This window comes from Acipenser ruthenus, chromosome 5, assembly GCF_902713425.1.
Source record: "Acipenser ruthenus chromosome 5, fAciRut3.2 maternal haplotype, whole genome shotgun sequence".
In the NCBI taxonomy this organism is placed as follows: Eukaryota; Metazoa; Chordata; class Actinopteri; order Acipenseriformes; family Acipenseridae; genus Acipenser; species Acipenser ruthenus.
Window position 1 is genome coordinate 20,157,983 of NC_081193.1, and position 21,158 is coordinate 20,179,140.

The window sequence follows — 21,158 nt, forward strand, 5'->3', positions numbered from 1 at the left end:
AGAATCTTTCCGTCTCAACCACAGCCAGTTGTTGCTCCTCTCTGCTGCTTCAGATAAGTTCTTCACTGTGCGACGCAACTCTTGGCCACTGAATACGACGTCTCTGAGAATCCTCGACAACCCATCTCCACTGGGTAAACCCGGACTCTCCTTCCTCGCTGTTCCGCTTCAGTGGCTAGTTGAGCATACCGCAGTTTCTTCCTCTCATACGCCTCGTCTACAGCATCCTCCCATGGCACTGTTAACTCTACCAGGTGAACAAGGCGTGCTGATCCAGACCACAAGACAATATCTGGTCGAAGGTTAGTGGTGGCAATCTCAGGTGGAAAAATAAGCCGTTGACCAACATCTGCCAGCATTTTCCAGTCTCTAGCAACTTCCAGTTGTCCTGGGCGAGGATTGGTTTTAACACCCTTTCTTGGTGGTTGCTCTCCTGGGCGGAGGAATGTTGTCTTTTGTGTGTAATGTTTTGATGGTACAGGTGGCAACTTACTGGTCATGTTACACTTGTCTTCCAATGCTAAGGCCAAACATCGCAGCACCTGGTCATGGCGCCAAGTAAACCGTCCTTGGCTAAGAGCCACCTTACATCCTGTCAAAATGTGCCTTAATGTTGCAGGTGATGAACACAAAGGACATGAGGGATCCTCTCCTACCCAGAGGTTTAGGTTCTGTGGTGATGGGAGAAAGTCATATGTTGACCTGATGAGGAAACTGATCCTGCTCTGTTCCATTGACCATAGGTCTTGCCAGCCAATCTTGCATTGTTCACACTCTCCCATCGCATCCATTCTCCCTGCTTGGCCTGGGAAATGGCCTTTATGCACCTCATCCTCTCCTCCTGCTTTTGCACCTTGTTGACTTCCAGCTTCCTCCGTTGAACTGGGGCTGCCTTGTGCCATGTAGGAGAAGCTGAACTGAGACCAAGACCCCCACTTCCATGGTGAACTTGCCCCATGATATCACCAATTTGAAGGGCAGCCTTTGCATCCTCCACAGCTTTCTTTGCCGCCCACTTCCTTCCAGTTTTCAGCACAGGTGCTGCCTCCCTTACGCATTTGTCGCGTGACTCTACTAATGTCATTTCCAGTCTAACCTTGGCGCACTTAAACTCCTCGGTTAGAGCGGAGACTGGTAGCTGCAGTATTCCTTTACCATAAAGTCCCACTCTGCTGAGGCAGCGTGGAACTCCCAACCATTTCCTGATGTATGAACTGATTAAAGCTTCCAGCTTCTCTACTGTTGTCAAAGAGACCTCGTACACAGTCAGTGGCCACAGCAATGTTATGCAGAATGTGTGCATTCTTACAGAACCAACCAGTGAAATAAATTCAGTTTTGAGCTACAGTATTAGTAACATGAAAAAGTAGAACCCAACACAAACCACAGGTGTATGCACATGGAAAACTGAATGTTTAACATAAGGACAGAGGCTCCAATATACCCTCAAATGTTAAAATCATACAGTTATTTATATGGCACCTTCCACCTCAAATGTCCCAAATCTTAAAATGGTGCAAAAACATTACACAGCAATAAACTGGTGAGCAATTTTTTCAATGGGCTCATCCAGTTGGTATTTCCCGTAATACACGCGCTCATTATTATTATTATTATTATTATTTATTTCTTAGCAGACGCCCTTATCCAGGGCGAATTACAATTGTTACAAGATATCAAATTCTTTTTACATACATTACATTATTTTTACATACAATTACCCATTCATACAGTTGTTTTTTTTTACTGGAGCAATCTAGGTAAAGTACCTTGCTCAAGGGTACAGCAGCAGTGTCCCTCACTGGGGATTGAACCCACAACCCTCCGGTCAAGAGTCCAGAGCCCTAACCACTACTCCACACTGCTGCCCTAACACCAGAAACAGCGCATCATTAACACCAGAAACAGCGCGAGCTGTCAAACTGAAAGGAATTCCAGCTGTACCTCACATGCATGGTTACTGTCTTCTCTCACTCACTTCTCAGCCAGGAAATAAAATTGCTCACCACAGATTATAAAAAATACTGCATGGGGTAGTGTGTGATAAATGAGAATTTAATGTCCACCCTTGGGTGGGCATTCAATTCTCATATCACACACTACTCCATGCATTATTCTCTATTTCCCACACATATTGGTATATTTTATGTTACAATAAAATACACAACATACCAATCTATATTGCATAGTGATAAGGCATAGCAAATCAATTTTATCAGTCTTTTCAGCCCCCAGAAAATATCACTGTGGCAGCGTAAGCAATGTACAGCTATGGCCATAAGTTTTGCATCACTCTATAGAATGAACTCATTTTGCTTCATAGACAAAAATAGAAAAATGTGACAAATCTTCCGGTAGACTTTTGCTATATCATTTTCTAGTTTGTTTGATTACATGATGTTAAAATAAAAGATCTAAATTATGTTCATATAGTTTATTTTTATTTGTATTATGTTTCAATCCTAAAATTCTAGGTGATGCAAATATTTTGGCCACAGCTGTATTTTATAAAAGCCTATTGAAAAATATTCTGTAAAAAATGTGTGAAATAATGTTATGAAATACAGTTAAAAAATAAACATAGTGACCCTGGAACAAAGCTCAGGACTGACCATAAACAGCTCATTGGGACTCATGTTACCGTCCAGTTCAATCAGGTACTGCGGATCATGATCAGTCATATAATCCTGCATAGAACAAAGTAATAAGGTAAATCTCATGCATTGAAAAGAACTGATAACACACATTTAAAATTGTTTACCTCTTATTAGCACAAGCAACATTACAACTACCCCGCCCTTCTTGCGGTTCTTTTTTTTCTTCTTTTTTTCTACTTAATACTGTAAAATATATGCAGATATAATACTGTAAAAGATATGCAGATATGTGAAGCACTCTATATGAACAGCTGCTTCAATGGCCTAGCTGTGATGTTCTAGCTGCAAACTAGCTAGAAATATTTATATATTCTGAATTAACGAATTAAGTAATATGTTAATAAATATAACAAGAGATTATAACACGTTGCATTTAAAGGGTATAACTGTTTTATATATCAGTAAAAGAAAAAGTTGCATGAGCAACTGAAACCACAGAGCAGTGTATATGTCCATTTAGACCTTTTTGGGGACTTTTGCACCAACTGAGAACTGTTAATTGGCCTCTGTTTCTCAAGTGCTCGTTGTTTTTGTGTAGATGTAAAACAGATGTATCTGATTACACTGTTTAAACTTCCAACCCCTTCAAACAGCATACATTTTATTTTTGTCAGTATCCTTCTTCCAGAAATGAATAGTCAAAGTTTTGGCCACACTATAATCTTATAGTACAATCAATTAAAATACTTTCAAACTTTAAAAAATGTGTGAGACTGCTTAATGAACATGTACTTACCTCTAAAGGAATGAGTAAAGTGTCTTTATAAAGTGCAATGCTTCTCTCTGAGTTTTCCAAAAAATCTTCTGGCCGTTTCACAAATTGAGCAACATTCTCTTTTTGGAGTTCACTTTCCTCTGCCTAAGTACAAAACATTGTAAAATACAAATAACCATTATGGACAGGGTAGTTTTTGTAAACAGAAGTCCATAAGAAAAACAGTAAATAAACAAAATACAACATAAATATAATAGTTAAAAAAGTAAAAACAGGAAAGGAAACTGTTATATTAGTCCAAAAGTATGAACAAAGTAAAGAAATACCTACAAATTAACCTGTGGTCACCATTCCAGCACAATATTTATCTGTAGTTGCTGCAGAAAACTAAAATAACTTTTCCTTATGCATCTCACAAACAAAGTGGGTTACAGAGTTAACTGTCAAACGGCAAATGGAATCATATACAAGGATTGTGGGAAACCTTTGACTCCTCGGTCAAGGTCAGGGATTATCAGTCTGATTTGGACACATCTGGATAATCTGATTTGGATAACAGTTAGTAAAATGCAACAGTTAGGTGCCAACCTGATTCATATTGAGTTTGAACAAAATTTGTAAATTACACTCAAAATAGCCATACATTCTTTATTTCCATTCTCAAATTAGACCCAACTCTCTGTTCTTGTCTGAGTTTGGTGAACTCTTGTCAATGCCCGCTGTCAAACATTATAGAATTGTGGTTCCGGGTGACTTCAATGTACATGTTGACATGGACGGAGATTCCCTTGGAAAGGATTTTATGAGTTTACTTGAGTCTGTTGGTTTTGTTCAACATGTATCAGGCTCAATTTACATTCATGGTCATACACTTGATCTAATTATCACCCATGGTCTTGACATCCAAAATGTGTCGATCAGTGATCTTGCAATCTCAGACCATTCTGCTATTATTTTTTAACTAATAATACCTAGCCCAATAAAACCCCTAGAAAACTCGGTCCTTTAATTGCTCCACTACTGAAAAATTCTTGGAAGCTTTATCTACTTCAGCACCCATTCATTTAGGATCAGTTAATGTACTGGTGGACAGCTACAACTCCACCCTAAGTAGTATCTTGGATAGTAGCACCCCTTAAAACAAAAAAATAGCCTTCAAAAGATCATCCCTGTGGTTTAATGACACAACTCGGAAGCTTAAACGTGCATGCTGTGAGCTGGAACGATACCAAATTACAGGTCTTTTATCTTGCCTGTAAAGATGGTCTGAACAAATCGCTGAACTAACCAACAAACAGAAGTCCTGCAGATGATACCCAATTATATTTATCCCTTAAATCAAGTGACAACTCAGTCGCAAATATCCTTACTATCTGTTTGGCCGACATTAAGCAATGGATGTCAAAAAACTATTGATTGTTAAATTCTGATAAAACATAGGTAATGTTATTGGGATCAAAAAATCAATTAAACAGTACAAATTCAGATGTTCTTGCAGTTGACAGCTTCCCATTTAAATTGAGGTCTGAAATGAGACATCTGGGTGTCATTTTTGACCCAGATCTCTCATTTGAAACTCATATTAGAAAAATAACTAAAGTGTCTTTTTTTCATTTAAGAAATATTGCTATCCTAAGACGCTTTCTTTCCATGGAAGATGCAAAGAGACTGATGCATGCTTTCATAACATCCAGACTGGATTTTTGCAATGCTCTGTTTTCTGGTATTCCCGTATCCCGATTGTAGCTTGTGCAAAATGCTGCTGCCAGGGTTTTAACAAGAAGTAGAAGACATGACCACATTACGCCGCTTTTGGCAGCCCTACATTGGCTTCCTGTAAGGTTTAGGGTCGATTTTAAGGTCATGCTTATTACATACAAAGCATTAAATGGTTTGACTCCTTCATACTTAAATTATATTTTAATCCCATATATACTAAGATGACCACTGCGATCCCAGGCTTACTGTCTCTAAGGTATCAAAAAAGAACACTGGTGGTAGAGCATTTGGCTTTAGGGCCCTCGAATTATGGAATGGGCTGCTTGTTTCCATAAGGGAGGCACCAACTGTTGCAGCTTGTAAAACACGACTGATGACACACTTCTACAATCTATCATTCACATCTTAATATTAATAGTTTTACCTTGTATTGTATTGTATTGCATTTTAATTGATTTTTGTTTTAAATGTTTTAATGTTTGCTATTGCTTGTATAGTATTAATAATTACTATTATGTTGTACCTGTGAAGTGCCTTGTGACAATTCATTGTGAAGGGTGCTATATCAAATAAAGATTGATTGATTGATTGAAATTAGAAGTAGAATCAATTATCTAATTTTAATAAAATATTGCACAAATACACAGTTTAGTATGAACTTTACTCCTATTAATTTTCAAGGAAATCTATTAAATGGAAATAGGTCATGCTTGCAATCTTTTGCAAGGCAGTGCTTAAATGCTATCAAGATGATGTAAGGTATTGGCAGCAGTTTTGTCTGAAAAGTGAACAGAAAATAAAAAATAAAAATACCTCAGCAGTAAAGTTTTGTCTGTTTCTCTTTGTGGTTGTCTCCAAAAGTGTTGTTCAAATTTAAGGAACATTGAGGAGCAACATTGAAGTATTATTACCATTTAGACTTCTTCCCTGATTGTGCTAAACTGAAAGTGTGTAAGAGGGGCCCATTAAAAATAAATATGACATTTGTACACTAAAGCACTGTTTAAAAGTCTGCTTTAGTTGTACTGCTGAATGGTCTAGATCACCATTTTACCTGCTGCGTTACTGGCAATCAAATTGTGAACTATACACTCACTCAGAATCTGCTTTTTCAAAGTGTTTCTAAAGTGTTGCCTCCCTAAGCCGTGGGGGAGCCAGAGCAAATGTGAATCCCAGCGCAAAGCCAGGACACTCCCCTGACTGTATGACTCATTCTGCGCCCGCACCTTTACCAGGTGAGCCACTCACATACCCCTTAATATCCCAAAACATCTTAAAGCAGAGCATACCTCCTGCTCCTCTTCTTCTTCTTCCTCCTCTTCTGCCTCTTCCATTTCTCCAGTTTGTTTTTTCTTCTTTTTCTCTACTTTCTCAGGGTCCCACTGTTCCTTCTGGTACAACTGCCCTGTTTCTGGATGTTGCCTTTGCCCAGACAGCCGATTACACAGGTCATAGTCAGGACACTAATTCAATTAAAAAGCATCAAGGACTCATAAGGAACAAATACACTCTCTGTTACTGACACAGTGATGAAAAAGATTGTGTTTGACACGTAAGGATACTGAAGGACAATCGGATGGAACATTTTCAAATAGCTAATGTACACACTGTCATATCTGGGAACATTCCACTTAGTGTGCTGAACAAATACTACTGCCATAATGTTAAAGCTTAAATGATTTATTCCTGGACAATCCAGTCAAGAAATGAATACCTGAAATTGATTCTTTATGCAAAGTCCAATATAACAATTAAGTTGAATAAGTTCAAAGTTTAATTTTCATGTACAAAAGTGATTTTATAGTATAAAAGCTTACCTGCATGTGCCAGGATGCAGCAGTCTAAAAGAACTAAGAGACCTATTGCAATGGGAAATTAGACAGGGAACAACAACAAAAAGAAGTATAGGACCTTTTCTGACTGTTCTGCCTGCCGCTACAGGCAAGCTCTCACATATACTGAAAAGTCAATTGATCAGTAACTACGTAGATGATCATTTAAGTTTAAAAAAACCTTTGCTTGAAACTATTATACTGAACTTATATGGGGGGGGGTTATATTGCTTTGTCTGTTAGGTTTCTCTGAATTATAGGAGCTTGGTTAAAGTCAGTGAGGGAATGATATTTTTTAAATTTTAAAAAGTTCAGGACACATCAATGGCAGATGTAAAGAACTGATCTGTGTAATGCATTATGAATATGTTACCTTAATGTTTATGATGAAATCTGGTTTCAGCTTCAGATTTTTTATCAGCTCCATCTGCTCTGAGATCTTAAGGTATTCCTCTGACATGGAAGGAAGGCTACATAGAACATAACCTGCAAAATAGTTCAAATTCATAGAGGTTTAAGAACTAAACAAGTGTGCCATTTGTTCAGTATCTGCTGCTTTTGGATGTTTGTTGAGTTGTTGGTGAGAAATTTTTGCAAATATTCTGGGAAATTCTTGCACAGTTCTAGAATCTATCATTATATTATAAGGTAAAATACAATTAAAATATTCTAATTACTGTTTTAAATAGGTTTCATATTTTTTTTCAATAATACTTACATTACTGTTACTTGCAAAGTGGTGGTACAAAATTCAGAATTAACAACACAAAACAATTATCTGTACTTTGCTTCTGATAGCATCTGCAGCCTTCATCTTCTGCTGTATTGAATTCTGAATTAGATGCTGTGGTTAATCTTTATTACCATGATGTTCAACTTCTGGTGAGTTAATCTTGTCCAGAATAATCTTTATGACCAGCTCTTCATGAATGCTTAGTCCTTGATTAAGCAACTCCATAAACTTGTAAGAAAAAAAAAACACACACACAGAATTGCAGGCTAATTTCTTAGTGCTGAAATAAAGATGTATTTTTAAGTTTAAATGTTTTTCCAAAATTCAGATGAATATTAAAAAATGATTTAATTTGAAAAGTTAAGTTTTTTTACCGCCCCCCCCCCCCCCCCCCCTTGCCAAATTGTGATGTTTGCAAATCATTCTGATTGGTTCTTACTGTAACTATCAGAAAAGAGTCACTATACTCTTGATGTAACCCAGGTTAGATCAGCCAAAGACTGTTTCAGAAGTATTATCTACTGCTATGAACAGGTGTATTGCAAGTAATACAAAAAGAAGCATATTTAATACCTGTTCATTATAAGACACTTTTGCTGATCTAGCCCGGGTTACATAAGTCAATGGCAGGAACAGAAGAGCCACTCCTAAACAGGTCAGAACATCTTAACACAGAAAATACCACAACGTAAAAATATTTTACTAATTGCAATGGAACCTCTCAGAATAATTGCAAACATCACAAAAAGGAAAGGGGCAGTAAACAAATGTTTAAAAAACTACTCATTCTTTAATTATTCACTTCCTTTCTAATAGACGTTCATTAAAACAAAATGCACTATTTAAATACTACAAAATAAAACAAAATACAAATCTGTGGGGGTCGAGTGTCAAGGATGTCAAGGCTATTACATTTTATAGTGAATGGAAAGTGAAAATAATTGATTTCATTTTACAACCTGATACTGTTCTGCATTAATGGTAACCTGGCTTCTCCACAGACATTACATCCCCTAAATTATTTTCCGTAATCGGAACTGCAACTAGCAAGAATTATAACTTACCTTTAAGCCATGTTCTGTCTTAATGGCAATATGTTGCTTTATGAGTTCAGTAGCTGAAAGTAAACATACATGAAAATTACACAACATGGTTCACATTTCCAATATAAAGATGGCAAATAATTTGTGTGATTCCAGACAGTAACCTACCATTAATAAGGACGCATTTCCAGGTCTGTGATAATCTCTTGGCTAGTGTGAACTTGCCTATGCTCTGTAATTCAGAAAATAGATTTACAGATTGTAAGGGTCAATGTGTTCAAAGTTTTGATGCATGGCTTTTCAAATGGTGATTTCATTTAAAATGTTATAAAATGCACACATACAGAGGATTCTCATAATCTCATTCATTCTACATAAACATATAGGTTCAAAGGTTGTTTGCATTAATAGTGTATTGTATATATTTATTGTATATAAGCAAATCTGAAATGTCTATAGGTATCTGTGCTAAAGGTTTTGAAAAGAAAATTCAAGGCTATTAAGGTGTTCACCAAGGGAATATGATCAGTATAAGGGTTTACAACTCTGGCCAAAAGTTTTGCATCACACAGAATTTTAGGTTTGAGACATCATTTATATATATATATATATATATATATATATATATATATATATATATGAACGTAATTTAAATATTTTACTTAACATCATGTCATAAAGGAAACTACGAAATAATATGCAAAAGTGCACTGGAAGCCATAATAGTAATACAGTATTTCATGTTAGATTTTAAAATGTCACATTTTTCCATTTCATTTTTCCAGTTTTTCGTTAAGTATATGGAAAACTACAAAGCGGTATGTAATTCAATATGTTAACGTAACATTATTCAGCAGGTTTCCGTCTACTTTTTGAAGCAAAATGTATATTTGTTAATTCCCAAGGGTGATGCAAAACCTTTGGCCAGAGCTGTACATGTTGGATGAGAAACCTAAACAAGTCGTTTAGAAGTTGTTCTCAACTCACAGGCTTTCCAATAATAATGAAGCAGGTTGGTTTTGACAGAAGAATCTCTTTTTCAGCTTCATCTTCGTCAAATTTGTCAAGAAAAGGGATCTGTTCCAGGACCTGTCCATTTTCTGCGGTGTCCATATTTTTTACCTTAAAAGGAGTAAAGTTGTTTGGATTTTTTTCCCCCTCCCGATCAGCAGATACTACAGAGCCGTTCAGTTATTATTCTAATATAGCTGTCCATTTGTATTTATTTGTCAGTATTAGACACTAAGAATATTTAATTACCCTACTGCTTCAGTCTGTTTAGAAATACGTCTCCACTAGAAATGTGTTTTAAAAGTCAAATGAATTTGATCCAGTTTAACGGACAAAATCATCATTCAGACTTGCGACATATTAATTGGTCGTTTTTAGAAGGCGTCTGAATACTGTGCTCATAGTAAGTGAGTACTGTATGTGCATTGCCTTACGGCATGTTGCGGTAAAGACTTGTTCGTTCTCAATAGCTTACTAGGTTGCTAGGTGACAGGACACAGAGCTGGCAGAACAGCGAAATTTGTTTTCCATTTTTTTGGTTACTTGTACTTGTTTTTTCCTGCTTGTTTCTGAAGACTATTCCAGTCATCTGCGTAAAAATAGACAAACTTTTCTGCATTCTTGCCACTTCTTACTTTATTTCGTATCAGTAATACTATCACGCTGCATTTTTCAAACATGGATTTGCTAGTCGCATCTAAACAACACATCTGTTTATTTTTTTTTTTGCAGTTTAATCTACTAGTATGTTTACATGCATTTATGTTCCACAATAAGACATACAGTAATACAACAACGTTAAAATGTAAACTAGCTCTTCACTTACTCTGTTTACTTTGCTTCGTGTGGCTTTAGCTTCAATCCCCTTCTTTGACTGATTTGTTTTTACCTGTAACCATGGAGATACCGGACGTCACAGCATAATTTGCATTCTGGGAAAGGCAATTTTTTTTTTTTTTTAATTATTTATATTTTTTATTTGAACAATGATTTATTACATATATTATAATGCATTTTATTTACAACAAATATGTATACAAACAGAAAATAATATAATGTATATACTTTACATTTGAAAAAGGCGTATCGTGAACAGAATAATGTTTTGTAAAACATGGCTAGTTTCTTAATTGTTAGAGGACTAATATTTTGGTTTGCTTTTTAAATCCACATTACTAAATGAGTAATTGGTGCTATTATCTGTAATTTTTGTTTAATTTTAGTCTAATAAATGTGCTGCAGTTCCCTGACATCAGGAAACAACGACTGTATTTCGAAATCGCGTTTTTAAATTGGTTAGTGTTTTTGGCTGTGTCGCATTCCGTACTAGCTGATTCACATCATGACAATCACCTGATGGAAACAAGCTTGCAAAGGTACTGACATCGAAATGTCTATTATTTTTCATTATAATTCACTGCGGTGTTTGTTTGTATTAAATTTCAGCACTGTTAACTCACATCCTACTTCTTGTCTTTAGACGGCGTGTTTCTGTTTAAGACTTCATTTTGGTTAAGGCGTTATTTGAGCTGTGCAGCTGTCTCTATTTGCTTGCAGGTTTTTTTTCTTTATTGTCCCCATTAATTTGCACCGCACTCTGCAAACGCAGACATGGCCTTTTCGGTAAGGTTAAAAACACGTAGTTGCATTTACTGGTATAACAAATAACAGATAGAAGAGACCCACGGTTCCCAGATGAAAAGTAATATTTAAAAGAAAACTATCCATATCTCATATTTTGTATGTTATTTATTTTCATTTTGACTGATGAAACACATTGTAAGTTACTCTTCTAATATGATAACCCCCATGCATCCATGAAACTAAGGAAAGGAGGGGGTCCCATTTTTAAATGTTTAGAAGACAAATGTTTGCCAAAGTGACACTTGTTTTTGGTTATTTCTGTCAGCATGAAACTCAACGTATCTTTAGCTGAAAACCGACAAGTAATATTTTGTACAGCATTCTGTGACCCTCAATCTGAGGTATGACACAGGTCTGGTTTTTGAGACGGAACCTCATAACAGTCTCGCGTTTTGATTGGTCCATGTCTGTCACATGAGTGGGAAAGCTTGCAAGCATTTTTAACATTGCGATCAGAGAGACAGAGCTTTCCACAATCTTTCAATTAGAACATAATAACATAAGAAAGTTTACAAATGAGAGGAGGCCAATAGGCCCATCTTGCTCGTTTGGTTGTTAGTAGCTTATTGATCCCAGAATCTCATCAAACAGCTTCTTGAAGGATCCCAGGGTGTCAGCTTCAACAACATTACTGGGGAGTTGGTTCCAGACCTTCACAATTCTCTGAAAAAATTGCCTCCTATTTTCTGTTCTGAATGCCCCTTTATCTAATCTCCATTTGTGGCCCCTGGACCTTGTTTCTTTTTTCAGGTCGAAAAAGTCCCCTGGGTCGACATTGTCAGTACCTTTTAGCGTAGTCTTCTTTATTCAAGACTGAATAGATTAATTTCTTTTAGCCTGTCTGCATACGACATGCCTTTTAAACCGGGATAATTCTGGTCGCTCTTCTTTTCACTCTTTCTAGAGCAGCAATATCCTTTTTGTAACAGGGTGACCAGAACTGAACACAATATTCTAAATGAGGTCTTACTAATGCATTGTAATGTTTTAACATTACTTCCCTTGATTTAAATTCAACACTTTTCACAATATATCCAAGCATCTTGTTGGCCTTTTTTATAGCTTCCCCACATTGTCTAGATGAAGACATTTCTGAGTCAACATAAACTCCTAGGTCTTTTTCATAGATTCCTTCTTCAATTTCATTATCTCCCATATGATATTTATAATGCACATTTTTATTTCCTGCATGCAATACTTTACACTTTTCTCTATTAAATGTATTTTGTCATGTGTCTGCCCTGTTCTGAATGCTGTCTAGATCATTTTGAATGACCTTTGCTGCTGCTACAGTGTTTGCCACTCCTCCTATTTGCTTACTATACCAGAATCTAAATCATTAATGTAGATTAGGAATAGCAGAGGACCTAATACTGATCCCTGTGGTACACCACTGGTTACTTCGCTCCATTTTTAGGTTTCTTCTCTAATCAGTACTTTCTGTTTTCTACATGTTAACCACTCCCTAATCCATGTGCATGCATTTCCTTGAATCCCTACTGCATTCAGTTTGAGAATTAATCTTTTATGCAGGACTTTGTCAAAAGTTTTCTGGAAATCTAAATAAACCATGTTGTATGCTTTGCAATTATCCATTGTCGATGTTGCATCCTCAAAAAAATCAAGCAGGTTAGTTAGACACAATCTCCCTTTCCTAAAACCATGCTGACTGTCTCCCAGGATACTGTTACCATATAGGTAATTTTCCATTTTGGATCTTACGTAAGTTTACATATAATTGAAGTCAGGCTTATTGGTCTGTAGTTCCCTGGTTCGGTTTTGTCTCCCTTTTTGTGGATCGTTATTACGTTTGCAATTCTCCAGTCTGTCGGTACAACCCCTTTGTCAAGAGACTTTTGCATGATCTTGGTTAGCGGTTTGTATTAAAGTGTAATGTGGTATTTTGATGTACTAATATAAAAAACTATGGGTTATTACTTTATATGAATTAACATGTGATGCATGAATGTAAGAATTGGCTTTCTGTAGTGGTGTACTTTTTTCTTTCAAATAGCAAATATCTATAATCGTTTGCGCGATATATTTTAATATCAAATATATATCTTCCTTGCCCTACCCTTCCCAGTCTTTTCCCTGCACCCCCTTATATGCCCTCGCCTCCCGCCCCCTCTTTTGCACCAAACCTGCACTCCAATTCCCCTACACACACATCCACACACAACCCCTGCACGCACACACCACCACACAACCCCTGCACGCACACACCACCACACAACCCCTGCACGCACACACCACCATGCAACCCCTGCACGCACACACACCACCATGCAACCTCTACATGCAAACACCACCATGCGACCCCTGCATGCAACCCCTGAACACACACACACACACACACACACAATGCAACCCCAGCATGCACACACCACCATGCAACCCCTGCACGCACACACACCACCATGCAACCTCTACATGCAAACACCACCATGCGACCCCTGCATGCAACCCCTGAACACACACACACACACACACAATGCAACCCCAGCATGCACACACCACCATGCAACCGTTGCACGCACACACCACCATGCAACCCTTGCAAGCACAAACCACAATGCAACCCCTACACACACACACACCCTTGCACGCACACACCTAGCTATACATTCCTTGAACAAAACTGATCGCTTTACACTCACTGTAAAGAAGATGTAGTCACTACACTTCACACCGCTTGTTTCATAAAATACATACATTCTGCCTGGAGAAGCACATAACAAATGCAGAAGTAGCAAGAAACAATAGGGGGATTCATTAGGTGTTTGAATTAAAAAGGGCGCAATGTAAATCTGGTGATATGGAGCAATGAATCTGCTAGCAGGGTTCTCCAATCCTGGTTGTGGAGGGCAGGTGTCCCTCCTGGTTTTTGTTCCAACTGTACCCTAAATTACTTAAGTAACAAACACATGCACACGCATTTTATCCACAAACTGGGTGTCTTAGACTGACGCAAATCACTATATTTCAGTGTACTTGAAAACGTCCCTGTTTAAGTGTTTCTCAACCACAGAATGATGAAGGAACTCCATTTAAAGGGCTGTAGTGTCAGACTGGTAGTCCCTAACTGATTCGTGTTTTTGGAATGATTCTTGCAAGGACTGATTTATAAGAAAAAAAAAGAGATTGACAAACAGCAGAAACGGTCAACTACAAGAGGGTGTCAAACAAGCTGTGAGTGGGCTGGGAGGCTGAAATTGCTACTGAGTACCTGTGGGACATGCAGATAATGAATCCAGAAACTTGAGTGTCTAGCTTATTTGGTTCCCATGCAGTCAAAAGGCCCTCATTTTTAAAAAAGGCCAACACTTTTACAAAAGGCCATCAATTAAAAAAAAGCTGTGAAATGGCCGTCAAAGTTAGAAAAAATTAGTTGTGCTCCTAACCCTAATCACTGGACCACCAAGCCTCCTAATCAGGGAAATGCACCGTTCAGTTGAGCAAAAATTGTAAAAGGGTACTTGAGCTGAAACCTCAAGATAGAAGGGGTACAGTTTAATAAAAGGTGAAAAGCCCTAGCCTACAGTATAAACTATCAGGAATAGATAAGGAAATTGTTGACACATACAATACAATAAGATTTATTTGAAGTTGTTGAAAGGCACTGGTCTCTTAAACCCAGAAGGTCTGATAAACCCCTACACATGACTATATATAGGACATTACATAAGCAAATGAGATGTGTTTTAATATTAGCCTTTAAATAAGGATAACAACTGCTTTAATTAATTTTCATGTATCTATTTCATTGCAATGTAGTTTCTTCGTTGTAATAAGGAATCCGTTTTTTTTAACATTTACATTTTATTTCTGTTTTCATAATAAAAAAAAAAAAAGTTTTCTGGGGAGAGTAAAAAATACATTAACTTTGATTCATGTACTAAGGGATACTCTTAAATGAATTCACAGTCCAGTTTATGGTAAACTGTGACTGCATGACTTAGAAACTTGGCTGTCAGCTAAGCAGAATATCCCAAAAACTGGGCTGAATTCAAAAATGCAGAATTTGGGACGTTATCTAAAAACCAGAGCGGCCCAGAAATTGGGACTTTATCAGAGCGGCACGGAATTTGGGACATTATCTGAAAACTGTAGCGGCCCACCATTTGGGACATTATCTGAAAAGCAAAGCGGGCCAGAATTTGCGACGTAAATGAAAACGAGCAGTCTATATGTAAAACTGTGATTACATTAGAGATAAACTAATGTATCCTGTAACAAAACTGTAATAGTATGGAAGATATATATTTGATATTAAAATGTATCGTGCAAATGATTATAGATATTTGCTATTTGAAAGAAAAAAGTACACCACTACAGAAAGCCAATTCTTACATTTGTGCATCACATTACAATTCATATAAAGTAATCACCCATAGTTTGTTACATTAGTACAGCAAAATACCACGTTATATTTTAATTGAAATGTTGTGGAAAGCAGATCTCGCTCTCTCTCTCTCTCTGATCGAATTGTTAAAAATGCCTTCAAGCTTTCCCACTCGTGTGACGACATATTCATGTGACAGACATGGACCAATCAAAACATGAGACTGTTATGCAGTTCCATCCCAAAAACCGGGCATCTGTCATACCTCCTCGGTCTCCTGGGATTCTTCAAGAAGCTGCTTGGTGAGATTCTGAGATCAATAAGCTACTAACAACTAAACGAGCAAGATGGGCCGAATGGCCTCTCTCGTTTGTAAACGTTCTTATGTTCTTGTGGTAAAAAAAAAAAAAAAGTTTGTCCCAATTGTCTTGTCACTTTTGTATTATTACATCTTTACAGGGCTAGCTCTTTTTGTGGAAGCAGAATTTGTACAAATTACATCATTTACCCAAATGCACCATTTGATGCCACTGTTGGTCCAAACAGCTAAACAGAGACATTGACTTTGGGCTCATGAATTATTTTACATGGTAAACATGCACTGAAAGCAGATTGTATCTTGGCTTGTTCAGCTTTAAAAACAATAATAAATAATAATAAAACCGATAGCCCTGCCAATGCATTAGTTCGTGAAGAAGAAAAAAGGTAACAGTTGGGTAAGCTTTTGAAGCTGTTTTAATGTGCAGTTCATTAGGTTTTATTTAAACATAGATACATTAGCAGAGGAACAAGATGTACCGCAGCAGGGTGAGCATGAACAGCCTGTAATTAATAAATCAATTAAATTAACAATGCTGTATAATTAGTTTAATTTACTCCATATTGTCTGTGATCTTGTAGATTAACTATGTTAAATACATTAGCTCATTTCTTTTTGATCTGCCTCACTGATATTTACAATTACTTGCACTAAAGAAGCAACAAGGCACTAACCTTTGTGACTTCATATTTGCAGGGTTGTATTATGCACCCTGTATGCTATATGTGTTGGTGGCTATCATTTAAAACAGGGCTCTCCAATCCTGGTCCTGGAGGGCCGGTGTCCCTCCTGGTTTTTGTTCCAACTGTACCCTAAATTACTTCATTGGACCAATTAAGTGCTTATTAGAAGCTTAATTGGTTCAATTAATTAATTAATTTAGAGTATAGTTGGAACAAAAACCAGGAGGGACACCAGCCCTCCAGGACCAGGATTAGAGAGCCCTGATTTAAAGAGGTGTATGGCAAACAAGACACCACAACAGCATTTAACCTAGTGATACATTTAGGAAAGTCTTTGGCAGTCTCTTATGTGTTTAGTATAATTTTATTTCTTAGTTCTGCTGTGTTTTAAAGTAATGGGTGAAATTAATAAAACCCTGATAGCCGCCAAGTTCACTCAACGCAGGACTCCACTAAGAATATGTGTTTGGAAAGTTATTTAATCGAAATGTTGGTTGTTTTGGTGCCGCTATAATGTTGTATGTCAGTATGCATATGTGTGCAGTAATTTTAACAGTTATATTCTGTTTTACCCTTGTTTCTAGAGACTTTTCTTCAGTGTTTTCAGAGCTCGTAGACCTTGGAAGACAGCACTGCTATCATGCCTACTTCCGCTCCAATCCTTAACTGTGTGCAGAAGCTTGTTCTGTATGAAACAAGAGCTGTAAGTAACAAATATTACAATTTTAGTAGTTGTTTATTGACAAAAAGAGCATAACTGGTATGTAACAATGATATTTAATCCCTAAATATACCATTTTTTTATTAATAGCGTGGAGCTGCACACTGTGAACAAAACCAGATCTTTGTGTTTGCTATATAGATCTATAGTATGCGGTTTTGAAAGAAACACATTCTTTAAAAACAGAAAAAAAAAAGGTACTCGGTTACATAAATATTTATTACTTTCAGGTAGTCTTGCATATCCTTGGTTATTTCGCCTGGAGAGTAACGTTTTACCCAAGCCTTCTTTCCTGTCATTAACCAACCAGGTGCTTCCCCTGCTGACTGACATGCTTTTCAGGCAGTAAAGTTTTTTGACCCAGTAGACAGTAAATGAGTTATCAAACCGAGACCTGATCAGACTCCAAAATCTTTCTTTTTTTTTGCCTTGAAAAAGCCTGAGCCTCAATCGGAGATGGTAGGTTGTTTACCTGTTGGATGATAAAAAGGGTCCTATCACTTAAATTGAAGTATACACTGGATCACACAACCTAGGTATTACAAATAAAGTAGATCATTTTATTGTGACACAAGACAGCGTAACCGCAGTTTTGTTCCTGTGCTGTGTGTATTTTAAAGCACCCAAACCACTGTATTGTATTATTCATAGAGGATTAGGCAAGGTTTATGTGATCCAAAACACTTCATTGTCGTGTTCTTTTTTCCATTTTCAGAGGTATTTCCTTGTTGGAAGCAATCAGGCAGAAACCAAATACCGTGTTTTGAAAATTGATCGCACAGAACCCAAGGATTTGGTTATTATTGATGATAAGGTAGGTACAGAGTGGGTGCAACAACTTGAGTGACACAATGCGTAATACAACACATTGGGTTATATTTCAGTTTCTTGAAATAATATTTGTTTTCACCACTAAATTAAATTATAATCGTGAATTGTGAAAAACATTACAAAAATAAAAAGAAGAAAATGGTTTGGAACTGTCTCAAACTAGGCGAAGGAACACTGATGTAAATCGTTTTGCTCTATTCACTGTTCTGCTAATTATTGTTGCAAATCAAACATCAGCTCTCTGAAGTCACTCACTTATTAGGACCCCTTCCTATTTGCATTGGACCTCCTACTCCAGTTTGCAGAAGCACATTCCTGTATACAGTACCTGAACTATGTCATCAAATCAATTCTGAATGTATATCCTTCCGGACAGCACACCTTTCAATATGATCATTCGACTGTCCATCGTGATAGGTATTTCCTGGGATAGTCATTATCCATGTCCAGCTCAATCCCCAGATTGCAATCCAATTAAGAAATGGCATGAACTTGTAAATTGAAATTGGGACTGCCACTCTGACTCCAGGGTGTCATTCCAGCAAAAAGGCGGTTCTAGTGAAGTGGTCAGTGAGTGTAACGTCTATCTGACTATTGCCTTTAAAATAGGAAACTAAATGTATGTACTGGAGTTCCATTGAAGTTTGAGCAATCTTACTCCTAATCCCTGCTACATTTTTTTTTTGACAGGCAAGGATTTGTAAATATTGACCAGCAGGTGGTAAACAAATCTGTTTCTAGGAGGTACTTCATGTGACATATTGTAACATAGCTTATGATTAAATATTGGCGAGATTGATTGTCATGTACTATAGACGCAATGATACTATTCAGTTTGTTATAATATCAACTATGAATTTAGTTTTAGGAATCTGTTAAATGTAAAAAAAAAAATAATGGGTCCTAATGGAATTATGGAGATTATTTTTCGTCATCTAAAGTAATTATGCATGATCAGTATGAACTCTTTAATCAAAACTATCTCACATAGGGCTATAGTCAGTGTCAAAACTGACTTGCATCTTTCTGTTAATATTTACATTGGACATCTTTGTGTTACATATGGTAAACCTTGAGGATTTGGTTTGCTGCTTTCACAGACCCCATAGTAGCACTGATTTTGGACTCCCTAAGGTAACATTTTTTAGGTCTAACAGGACACTTATACCACTTCTCCATTGGCACATCCGACCCTTGAGGGCTTGGTACGTTACAGGTACGGGTCGTTCTCCACCGGCTATTTGTCGAACTGAGTGAGAACCAAACCGTGAAACTCTGGCCTCACAAGATGTCTGAATCTGTCTGTGAGCCGAGCCGAGCCAAAAGTGGGGTTCAGGATTTTCATCATTATGTTGCAACAGTCAGTACACTCCAGAAAGAAAAACAACATGGTGGGCAGCTAGTGTGATAAGAGAAAAGTACAGCCTTGGGACACTCTGTGGGAAGATAGAAGTGTTCAGGAAGATTTGGAGTCGTGCGTCAAAAATAAGAAAGTTTATGCCCGAATTTCTGACGATTTGAAGCAAATGGACATAAACCACGGGTGTGGAAAATAAAACAATTCTAAACTTATTTACAAAATTATTTTAAAAACAGTTTTGAAACAGACTTTAATGATATAAGTGTAAAAAAGTTGTCAGGATATTAACAATGAAAAGGAAAATGACAGGTATGTTATTTAAACAGTTGTAGCAACACATGGGGACGTGTAACGCTATATTTTTTGGAACTCCACTTCTTACTCTTTAAGTTCAAATAAATAAGGCAATATATTTCCAGAAACATTTTTCAAAAAACAGTGCTTCCTAGTGTGTGCAGACTGTTAGTGTGTTTTCAGAAAGACCTGGCTTCTACTTTGATAAACATGTCTCCAGAAACGTTTTGCCTTGGCCCGATCAGGAGAGCTTCTTTGAACATGTGACAATGAACATGAATAGTTTTATTGATATGTTCACAGACAGACAATTTCTTTATAACATTTTAGGCTAGCTTTTCATCTTTCAGCATGATTTTTTTCCAGAAATGAAAATGTACCTGTGGAGGGATGACAGAGGTTTGAGGCTCAGAGACAGTGTAAGGGGCAAAATAATGATCTTTATTAAACAAAAATAATCAAATAAATAGGCACAAGGGCCCAAACAAAAGGTTTAAGCAAAATACAGAAATGTAGGCTGGGCATTCGCCTTCACTACAGTTTCTTTCTCAAAACTAAACAGCACAGCACACCAACAAACAAACTCACCCCCAAAACTCTCTCCCTAACAAAGGGTTTCAGCTGTCTTTTATAGTCTGTGGCTGGAGCCCAATTAACTAATAATTAACAATTAAACACTTAAGGCTCCAGCCACATTCTCACATGTATTTTACAGGGAGGAATTTAACCCCCTCCCTGCCAATCTAAAACAAACAAGAATTCTAAGAAAAACAGTAAAATAACAATAATAAACACAAATTATAGGGCCGAGCTGGCACCCCATCACAGTACCCAAATTACCAAACCAGTAATAAATGACTATCTGATGTAGTGCCTTTATGAGTAAAGTTGTTTCTTCCTATATTATTATTTTTACATTTATAATTGTTTTTTTTTCCCTTTGAATTGAAAAATAGCTATTATGAGAATTTGAAGAAAATACTGTTGGTTTGAGAATTTAGTACAATATGACTATCCCCTCAATTTCTCTTTTTGGAAGGAGTTTTCCATGTTGTTTTTTTTACTACCTTTGATTTCTCTTAAATTTGACTATTTTGGTTTGATAGACCTATTTAATATGAAGTAATTGTAATAGCGAATCCCTTCTAATTAGTATTTTTATTTTAGAATACAAATGATGAAAGTTCTCTGTCTGGCCTAGTTTCTAGACATGTATCATTAAGGGCCCAATTTTGATCAACACTAAACAAA

At 36.8% G+C, this 21,158-nt stretch overlaps 2 protein-coding genes across 4 annotated transcripts in view; one reads left to right on the forward strand and one right to left on the reverse strand.

Moving 5' to 3' along the window:
- ak9 (adenylate kinase 9) overlaps positions 1-10,618 on the reverse strand; it is a 40,489-nt gene extending 29,871 nt beyond the window's left edge. Inside the window, exons 1-9 of the mRNA XM_034003459.3 lie at positions 10,537-10,618; positions 9,687-9,821; positions 8,868-8,931; positions 8,721-8,773; positions 7,788-7,884; positions 7,297-7,409; positions 6,381-6,554; positions 3,394-3,516; positions 2,613-2,687 (exon numbers count right to left, since the gene is read on the reverse strand). Coding sequence (XP_033859350.3) covers positions 2,613-2,687; positions 3,394-3,516; positions 6,381-6,554; positions 7,297-7,409; positions 7,788-7,884; positions 8,721-8,773; positions 8,868-8,931; positions 9,687-9,812 — 825 coding nt within the window. The 5' untranslated portion in view covers positions 9,813-9,821; positions 10,537-10,618. The remainder of the gene's footprint in view (positions 1-2,612; positions 2,688-3,393; positions 3,517-6,380; positions 6,555-7,296; positions 7,410-7,787; positions 7,885-8,720; positions 8,774-8,867; positions 8,932-9,686; positions 9,822-10,536) is intronic.
- Positions 10,619-10,797: 179 nt separating this feature from the next.
- Positions 10,798-21,158, forward strand: part of fig4a (FIG4 phosphoinositide 5-phosphatase a) — an 80,689-nt gene continuing 70,328 nt past the window's right edge. The window contains exons 1-3 of one of the 3 annotated variants that reach the window (XR_009328671.1): positions 10,798-11,086; positions 17,286-17,404; positions 18,138-18,236. Coding sequence is in view for 2 of the 3 variants with exons in the window: in XM_059023783.1 (XP_058879766.1) it covers positions 17,342-17,404; positions 18,138-18,236 (162 nt within the window). In the remaining variant the exon portion in view is untranslated. The remainder of the gene's footprint in view (positions 11,087-17,285; positions 17,405-18,137; positions 18,237-21,158) is intronic. The other 2 variants (XM_059023783.1, XM_059023782.1) reach the window with 2 other exon arrangements.